General features: G+C 29.0%; 1 protein-coding gene across 1 annotated transcript in view; it reads left to right on the forward strand.

The window, feature by feature from the left end:
• Positions 1-9,585, forward strand: part of LOC106465259 (ataxin-3-like) — an 18,835-nt gene extending 9,250 nt beyond the window's left edge. The window contains exons 3-5 of the mRNA XM_013925464.2: positions 305-441; positions 2,717-2,871; positions 4,441-9,585. Coding sequence (XP_013780918.1) covers positions 305-441; positions 2,717-2,871; positions 4,441-4,754 — 606 coding nt within the window. The 3' untranslated portion in view covers positions 4,755-9,585. The remainder of the gene's footprint in view (positions 1-304; positions 442-2,716; positions 2,872-4,440) is intronic.
• The last annotated feature ends 1,109 nt before the right edge of the window (positions 9,586-10,694 follow it).

The following is a 10,694-nucleotide window of genomic DNA, read 5'->3' on the forward strand; positions in this document are numbered from 1 at the left end:
CCCTTCTTGTATTAAAACAGCATTAAATGCCAAATGTGTTTGTCTTGTCATGTGCCATCACTATGAGGGATTAGAGTACACATTATATAGGCTACACTAACGTGACGTTTAGGCTGTTCGTTTCACTATTATACGTGATGTACGTTTTTTTCAGGGGTGGTTAATAAAAGGGTTCCAAAACACGATATTAATTTCTTGATGACCTAATATTTTCAGCAGTGAGCATTATTTTATACTCCTTTTTTCAGTCACAAATCTTAGTTGATGAAACTGAATCATATTTCTTTTTTCCTGAACATAGTAGCAGCCCTCCGGAAATATGGATGATAGTGGTTTTTTCTCTGTGCAAGTTCTAGCCAATGCATTGAAAGTATGGGATCTGGAGTTAATACCATTCAGCAGTCAAAATCCTGTGGCTCAAGCAGCTCAAACAAATCCATAGTGAGTAGCAATATTCATTCTATTCTTTGTAGTACGAATCATCTGACAAGTAATTTTAAAGATGCATCATGTAACCAGATACTACAATATTTTCATGCTCAGATAATATATTTTATTTCTCAATATATGCAGCAATTAAAATTGCCTGCATTTAATCATAATTTCAGAAAAGCATTTAATAACCTTTATACTATAAAAACACTTGTTAATATTTGTTTTTAATGTGCAAGTATAAACAAAAGGAAAACTTGCAGTTAATAGTTAATCACTTTTGTACGTTTATTGCCTATTTTATATGCCTACACTACAGTTTCCTGCCAAATGCATCATAGAACAATAAATATAAGCACCAGTTTAATGCCAAAATAGACATTGATAAGTTATCTCACATGTGTGTATGTGAATATATACTTTTAACATTGAAATCCTTATTACTTTTTTGTCACAATATGCTAATCCACACACCGTGTGGTAGTACATGTGGTAGAAAGTCAAGATATTTATTTTATGATTTAATAGAAAGATGATCAAAAGTTCTTTATGAGTTATTGTTAAGTTTTTAATAACATAAATAATTCAATTATCAAATGCAGTGTATGGGTATCTCTACTATTTATCTACATTTTATGATATTGATAGTTTAAAACAAAAGATGTTCAAAAAAGAAATGTGATTTTACAGGGGTTGAGTATGTTGTATTGAAACAATTTTAGACTACCTTATTACAGTCCATGTTGCCATGTCCGGTCATGCTCTGTCTGTCGATTGTGCATCTTGGCAATAGCTCTGCAGCATAGTTTCAGTTACAGAAAAAATCCATCATAAAACTGTCATGTCTAAGATACACAACTCCCTGCATGGTTTCCATTATCCATCTAGTTTGCAAGTTGATCAGCGACTACCCGTTTCAACAGTCCAAACATACAAAAATCTATAAGTGCTGCACTGCTGACTTGACTAGTATGCCTTAATTTGAAATAACATTAATCCCCATTTCATTCTTCAGCTGTTTGAGATATGTGAAAGAAACTTGTGTATGTGTGATTTATGTCACTTTTCCTGATGGGGATTCTTACTTAGCTTGTTTTGTACTCTTTTTCCTGGGACATTCCACTGAATTTTGTGTGTATAGCTCCTCACCTACTGCAAGATGCTGCAGTTTTATTACTGTAGCTGGAATATGACTTGTTTTGAATCTCTCTCTGGATCAAGTTGATCCATATTTCTGATTGACCAGTGCAATTAAGTATAAATGAATGTTCTAAATCTCTGTTTTAAATACATCTTTGTGATCTGAGTGTGTGAATATTTTGTGTTGGAAAAGGCTTTTACACAGCCTTCTCAAAAGTGATCAGTTTTTGTTAGCATCAGCATCACACTACCTATGAAAATATGTCAAAATGGAGTTTTGGTACATGCTATTCCACTTAATCTTTATATTGGTTGTGGTTGTCATGTGACTTGATTTGCATTTTCAAAATTATTTTAATATTCCGTACTTGACCATCTTTATTTTTTGTGAGCCAACTCTGTCAGGTTAGATTACTGGTCTGCTGTATTTCTCTTAGGTTTCTTCTGTACATTTGGAGTCATATATTTCTTCACCTCCATATATAATACTTATATATATACCTATTTAATGGTTAGATTTTAAAATTTTTCTCAGATGTAGAAACAACATTGTGAAGCACACACAAAAACCAAAGGTCACATTACTAAAGCAAATGTTGTATCTATGTTCAAAGACAATATAAAGTTTTTGTCACTAAATTAAAACAGCTCTCGCTAGTATGAGCAGTGGTAAAAATATATAAATGTGCAATAATAACCTCGGAAAATTACATGGAGATATATTGAATATCATTTACGTAATTGTGTTTACTGTACTAAATATTCCAGGAACACAAATATGTACATTTTTTTTAGGTTAACCTTTGGCTAAACTGTTCAAAAATAAGTGGTATAATATTTAAGTTTTGTTTTCTCTTACATGGTAACTCCAATTCTAGATTATAATTATTTGAATATTATATTTTTTATAATCTTTTGTTGAGATAGAATTCAAGGCAGAATGTATTCGTATTTTATAAAATTCCAGATTTTACAGTTAAAACAAGTTTTAGTTGTGGATGTAAAAATTTAATTTTTGAGTTGTAAACAATATTAATGTAAATTGGTACAATTGTTCCTCTGTAGTTATGAACCTACTAAAGACTTAAAATAAAAACTTTTTTTTTGGATCACTTATTTGTTGTGGGTAAATTTTTTATTATAGCTTGCAAAAGGCATACATTTGTAACTATCGAGAACACTGGTTTGCTGTAAGAAAGTTTGGCCAACAATGGTTCAACCTCAACTCATTAATGACGTACCCTGAACTGATTTCTGAGACATATTTAGGACTGTTTCTTGCTCAGCTTAGACAAGAAGGTAAAAACATAGTAGTTTAATGATGATTTTATTAAGACTACAAATAATATAATTTTACATAACTTTCCTTTACATTTTTTTCTATAATAAGCTCCAGTCAACAGAAACCTTGTATTAGAACACCTTTATTCTGTTCTCAGTTTTCTCTGAATGTTTTAGTAGAATTTCAATGATGGTTTACTGAACACATTAGGTTAAGATGCCAGTGTTGTAGCTAACCTCAAGAGAGTTGTTAAACACACCACAGTAGCTATTAGTAAGGCTTTTCATTGCACCAAAGTGACACCAATTTTGACAATGTTTTTTTTTCAGAAGATCTGCCAGTCTATTAATCTTGAAAATTTAATTAATGTAGCAAAAGAAAATTAGAGTTGTTGCTACATTTGGGATAGAGAACTGGAATGAAACATTAATTACAGAAGAAAGTACTGTGGCATTGTTTTACTTATTAATAAGTCGACCTGGAAATGCATTATTTTGTAATAAATTTTAGTTTGTTGTTTTAGAGAAAAAATAATGAATTTGTAAAAGTATTTCACTCTAGGCTTGAAATAAGTTTCAATATGTTTTCAGTTAAAATTTCCATGAAAAACCTTTCTGTTTGTTTACATATTATCCAAAATGTGATTGAATGTGTTGTGAGCTTGATGTTGTTTTGTTTGTTAATGTTTCTACTTAATCAATCAACATGGCATTTATTTTGTTTCAAAGTATGGTGAAAATATTTTTATGCCATTTTATATAGCTAAGACATGGAACTAGTTCATATAATATCTAACTGAAAACATGAGGCTGGTTAAATAAAAACTGCAAATCATACTCTAGTCTCTTTTCTTTTTTTAAAACTTGAACAAAGAACATTTATCATAATTTTACAACTTATTATGTAGATAGGTGTATAAAAAAGCTTTGTAAAAACTGAGTGGGTTGTAACATTCTGCCATTACATCAAAGAAAAAATATGGTGATGATGACTAAAATTATTAAGGATTAATGTGGTGCTTTCTTTATATACATATATTTTATTCAGTGTCCTTTACAAAGTTCTTGAAGTGCTTTTAAATGGAGCTATCATTATGCATAATTATCTCAATGTTATTATTACTTTAGTCCAAACCAATCCCCCAGTTATGTTTATAAAATTGTATTGAAAGTGTAATTAAACAAAATTCTTGAAAGAAATCACTTGTTTTATTTTTTCGAAACCATTTTCTGTCTGTTTTCTATATTAATTAACAGAGTGAGTGTAGTAGAACTTTAATGGTGACCTATAAAAATATCAGTTATTAAAACTCAGTCTCAACAGTGATTACGTAGTGTACCAAGGTTAAAGTACCAATTGTTTTTCCAAACCTAAAATATTCTGCAAGAGTCTCTTATTTACTCTATAATAATTAAAAATATTTTTGTTTGTACTAAAATATTCAAGTTAAATTTTTGTTCCTTTTCTACTTCTGCACACTAAAATGATAATCATAAGCTCAATGAAAATGTTTTTTATTACAGATTTACTTAAACAATGGTATTGAAAGTTATTTAGTTATAAGTTTATTGCTTTTATTTTTAAAGGTTATTCTATATTTGTTGTGGTTGGGATATTTCCATCTTGTGAGGCAGATAAAGTGCTAAGTGTGATGCCTGCTGTCCAGACTCAAAAACCTTGTCTTTTGTCACAAGCATCTAAAAAGAGTCAACAGGCAACAGGTAGGGAAATTGACCAACGTTCTAGTGTTTCCAGCTCTTCCCAAGAATATCAATATGATGATGATGAAGATACCGCTTTGCAAGCAGCATTACAGATGAGTTTGGACTCTAGTCAAGCTAGTGAAGCAGCACAACTGCAAGCTGCCTTGGCTTTAAGCATGGAAGCAGAGAATCATTGATATGATCTAAGTAGCTTATATTTTATAAGGTTCTTTAAGAATTTGTTTACAAAATCTGCCTTAATTACTGTCTTATCCTGTAAATTATGTTCTTTAATCGTGGTTCCTGTGAACATACTGTGTATTCTTGTGAAAAAAGGTTTCTTACATATGCATGTTAAAATTCGTAGTTAAAACATCAATTATGAAAAAAAATGGAAGAGAACACATTTTTTGTATTTTTTTTAACACATGAATTTAAATTGTTTTGGTTGCAAAATTGTTAATGTCTTAAAAGTATATTTAAGTGTTTAACTAAGGTCATATAAGTAGAAGCTTGTTTGTTTGCAGCCATTTCTGTTTAATCATTGTTTCTAAAAATATGTGAATAATACGATTAGGGAAGGAATAATCTTTAATGACACAACTAGCAACTTTTTGATAGTAGTAACTATGAGAATTTTCATCAATAAATAAGATTGAAAATTTGCAAGAATTAAGAACTAAATGATCAAAGCAAATAGTTTGTTTTGTGAACTACACTTAACTGTTGTTGAAGTTAAATGCAGAGTTGAAGGTAAGCTTTAAAATTTTTCTTATTTAATTTGCAATTTAAATAGAAATATGAGAACTGGTGTTATTCAGCTTAATTTCAAATAAAATAATTTTCATATTTATCCTAAAAAAGTGCCAATTAGACAAACATTTAAGTTAATAGTTTTAACATAAGGTCAACAAGTAGTAAATCATTACTGACTTTTTATTACATCATTGCTGTAATTAATTATCCATTTATTTTGCTTTAAAAAATTTTCAAAAGTTTTGTAAATAAAACCTTTTAAATGCTAATTCCTTTAGGAGAAGTTTTGAAAATTCTGTAGTATCTACACTGAGGAACCATATTAGTACAATATTTAATGGATTAAATTAAAAAACAATTAAGCATAATATATATGTACCAACTCACACTTCTTGCTTTATCACCTAATATTCATTTCATGGTTTTTGATCATTTATAAAAGAAATTTAGTTATTTTAAATATTAAAAGTAATTGCTGAAAATACAACATATTTTGAAAGGCAGATTAGTGTGATTAGAGAAGGATGTTATATTTTTTTTTAATAATTTAATAATTAAAAGTACATTTATTCAAGCAATAGAATTTTAATTATTGATTAAATAATGTTTATATTCATTCTTGTTAAATTAATTTTATCCCTTAATTATAATAGATTTATTACAAATACAATAGAAATTATAATTAACCCAAGAGCTTTTAGCTCATTCAGACTAACAACATTAATTATTTAGTATTAAATTTAATTAATCACATTCAATTTAAAAACTTCATTTCATGGTTTGGTCATTTACATAATAAATTTAGTTGTTTGTTTTAACAAGTACAGAAGTAATTGCTGAAAATTTAGTCTGTCCTTCAAATATATTAATGTGATTACAAAGCATATAGTTTCTTTATTATTAAGAGTTTAATTTTAACAGAATGCAGCCTACTTGTAAAAATGGATATATATGTTTTTAAAGGAATCATTTTACATTGCATCTTTGCTGTTATAAACTATAACTGGATAAGAAAAGCAAAGTTAGAATATTGGTTAATTAAGGAAAGATGAAATTGCAGAACACACAAGTTAATCAACCAAAGAAGTCGCAGTGATTAATTCTTAGATTGTAATTTTTAATTAAAGACACCAGTCATATAATTAATTATTAACTTTAATTAACCAGAATTTTTTTACTATAAAACTGACAAAAATTAACATATTTTGGGCCTAGACTAAATTAATGTCAAAGAAGAGACCCATAGATAGGAACTTCCCTATTTCTCAAACAATAAATATTCAGACACTTAAAAATGTGTACTTATTTGATGTGCAAGAGTAAACCAGCAAGTAAAGTTTTAATAATTTGAAGCTACATTGTAAATATGATTTTAATCCAAAAATGTGTAATTTACAACATTCTCATCAATATTGATTTTTTTACCTGTAGCTGTATAGATTTACAAAACAATATCTGTTCAATATTTCAGATGAAATAATGAACTTCTTTGCTTTGTGGTAATCAATCTGGCTGTTAGCCAGAAAAACTTGCAAGGATTTAAGTGGGTTGTTAGTTATTTACATATAATACATTGAAATACATCGATAAAGGTGGCAAATGTTTTTGCTTTCAGAACTTCTGTTCTTTTTTGAACCATAGGATAATGCATAATGGATTGAGAAATGCTGAGAATTAAAGGTCAATTTATGATATAAAACTAATATCTAAAAACCTGCTTATAAAATTAAAAACTAAATACTAGGAAGTTTTTTTTCACGTAGGTGTTACATTAGCTCACTTTCCAACTAGGCCATTATGACTACTCGTCTGGAATTTATGGAAGCCCATTCAACATTCATTATTCATTATCTACACATCTTTTAGAATGCTGATAAGTTTCTGCAAACATACATTTTTATGTGTGATAATATCAAAATTATAGGCCTTTTAATATTCCAACAATATAGATTAATAATAAAAACACTGGCATGATAACTATCATGTGCTGCACTCGTTGAAGGTTAATGAGCATCATTCACATGAACAGTACATATTTTTACAGTAATAAACTTTTTTCACCTAAGGGGCATCTAAATAGGGTTGGAGGAACTGAGAGATTAGACAGTTATTTTTGTTAGGCCTCTGTGTGCAATATAAATGTTGTTCATAGAACAATAAAATGCTGTAAAATCTAAGGAACATTAACAGCGAAAGTGCTAATGACTTTAGAACAGACATGTTATGTGAAATCATAAATGTCGGGAGTCTGAGCTTGGAAAGGTTACATTTCAACTACGGACATGACTCATCATGTGCCTATTCTCTTTATAGGGGTGATTACTATACATGGCAACATTTAGATGAACACTTGAAAATACAGTCATGCTCAGGCTCTATAACAATAACAAAATACATTTCCAGAAACCAACAAAAATTATTAACTTAGTTGTTAATCAAGGTTAACTTAGTTTTAGCATGTTTTTTACTAGTTTTACATTTTAAACACTGCTTAATTTATTATTCATCATACTAGTTTTAAAATATAAAAAGCACAGTTGTTAAACCTGTGCAATGGTTCTCGGGGTAAGTCTTGTCACACACACGTTTTCTGTAATTTAATGTTAGAAAAGATAAGAAGCAATCAGTATATTTTATGAAATTATTAAATTTATGTAGAAAAATTAATTTTGATCTGAAATGTATGAAAAGACTATTGATAATTTTTATGTTAATTACAAGGAAAAACAGCAATTTTATAATTTTGTTTAGTCAAGTAAATTTTTTATTAAGTAACATGCATAAAAAAATTACAAGCCAAATAAAAATGCTTTAATTTAACATTTAACTGGAGTAAACATTTGCTGCTGTAAGGGACTCTCTTTCTTTGCTTATTTTTTTAGATCATTTCTCATGTGAAACATTATGGCCAACTTTGCAATAAAAGTGTAACATTAAAACAAACTTTCTAAAACTCACAAGTTTCGTCCTTGTTAAGAAAAGACTGTTGGTCTGATATTATTGTATTTGGAAATTGTAATTTTAATTTGTATAAGAGCATTATATCTTAAATGATTCTGGACCTGGTTATAAGAAACTATTTTAGATATGTTGACTAAATATTATTCTTCGATAGCTTTTACACAACTTTTGTCATGTTCATTGTTTACCTATTTTCTTTTCTCTGTCTGATGTGTGAGAAATGATAGTGTTAGTCTTGAAGATTTCATAACATCTATTAAAAAACTATTAATCACTATAAATATTAATCGGGTAAGTAGCACCACGAAAGGTTGGATTTTGGTTTCATTTTGCTAACCTATATTTTCACATATTTTGATGGCAATTAACACTTGTTGGCTTATTCATGCTGCAAGTATTGTAAAATTCACTAATTCTTTCATAAAATGCATATACTTTGCATCATGTTCATTTAATGCTGGTTGTCTGCGTGGCTATTCAAGTGCAGTTTTTAGTTGCTAGTGACTGATGACCCTTAATATGACCCCAGATATTGTATGTATTTATATATTTCTCATTTGTTTATGTAATATTTCATGACATAACATGTCTTCCTTTTTTCTTCTCTGATGTATAATTTATCCATCGTTTTATCAGATTACATCAAAAAATATGAGCGAAGGAGGTTGAAGCTATTATACAATGAAAAACCATACCATCAGGTAGAAAAAAATGACTGAATTAGATTTGATAAAAATAACTCAATATTTTGTTTTGAGAGAGCACAAATTTTATCTGTTTAGCTAGTCATTTCTTATATCATTAGAAAGCATTCAAAATTACCTAGTTTTGTTATTAGACACTATATTAACTCCTACATGAAATTTCTGTTTTGCGAGCAACACTTGTACTTACACACTGATAGCTTAAAAAAAGTCATTTAGCCTATTTCCAGTATTTTCCATCTATGTTATTGGGTTAGTTTATTATAATTAGAAGTAGAAACATATTTGCAAAAACAACATTAAAAACTCGTGAACACAAAAGATCTACAGCTGTTTAGTAACTGGTAATAATGTCACCACGTGAGTGTTGTTAAAATAGTAATTAAATTTTATCTATTAACATTTCATCTTGGCTACTAACACAAGTTGACCAGAGTGTAATAAGTACCTGAACAATCTTTATGAGATGATGATTACTGTGTAGATCGAAAAGTTGGGATAAATGTCTGGCTTGCACCTGAAAGTAATGTATGAAGTATGAGAGTGGAGTCTTTCCAACATTGAATGCAAGGAAATCCAAACATTAAAGCTTAAGAAAACATACAAACCATGGATCTGTTGTGCTTGTTATATTTTATGTGTCTCAGAAACAGGTCACAGTATGAAGTAAGAGTCAGATTTATACGCACACACAAAATACCAGAAGTATAGTTTATATTTAGCTTCTGTTGCCTCATTTATCTTGTAAACAGTTTATATCCAGGTCACAGTATGAAGTAACAGACAGATTTATACGCACACACAAAATACCAGAAGTATAGTTTATAGTTAGCTTCTGTTGCCTCATTTATCTTGTAAACAGATTATATACAGGTCACAGTATGAAGTAATAGACAGATTTATATGCACATACAAAATACCAGAAGTATAGTTTATAGTTAGCTTCTGTTGCCTCATTTATCTTGTAAACAGATTATATACAGGTCACAGTATGAAGTAATAGACAGATTTATATGCACATACAAAATACCAGAAGTATAGTTTATAGTTAGCTTCTGTTGTCTCATTTATCTTGTAAACAGTTTATATCCAGGTCACAGTATGAAGTAACAGTCAGATTTATACGCACACACAAAATACCAGAAGTATAGTTTATAGTTAGCTTCTGTTGTCTCATTTATCTTGTAAACAGTTTATATCCAGGTCACAGTATGAATTAAGAGTCAGATTTATACGCACACACAAAATACCAGAAGTATAGTTTATAGTTAGCTTCTGTTGTCTTGTTTATCTTGAAAACAGTTTATATCCAGGTCACAGTATGAAGTAACACAGATTTATATGCACACACAAAATACCAGAAGTATAGTTTACATGTAGCTTCTGTTGTCACATTTATCTTGTAAACAGTTTATATCCAGGTCACAGTATGAAGTAACAGACAGATTTATACACACACACACACAAAATACCAGAAGTATATTTTATATTTAGCTTCTGTTGTCTCATTTATCTTGTAAACAGTTTTTTTTCTGTATAATACAGTATATATTATAAACATTCTATACATATCGTAGAGGAGTGTATTTAAATATCATATTTCAATGACAAAATATCAACTTACAAGGATCTTCACATTTTGCTAAAATTCAAAAAGCTGCATAACAAAACAGCTGACTTATTTACAAAAAAAAGTTTATTAAAACGAAAATATCA

This window comes from Limulus polyphemus, unplaced genomic scaffold (assembly GCF_000517525.1).
Source record: "Limulus polyphemus unplaced genomic scaffold, Limulus_polyphemus-2.1.2 Scaffold1887, whole genome shotgun sequence".
In the NCBI taxonomy this organism is placed as follows: Eukaryota; Metazoa; Arthropoda; class Merostomata; order Xiphosura; family Limulidae; genus Limulus; species Limulus polyphemus.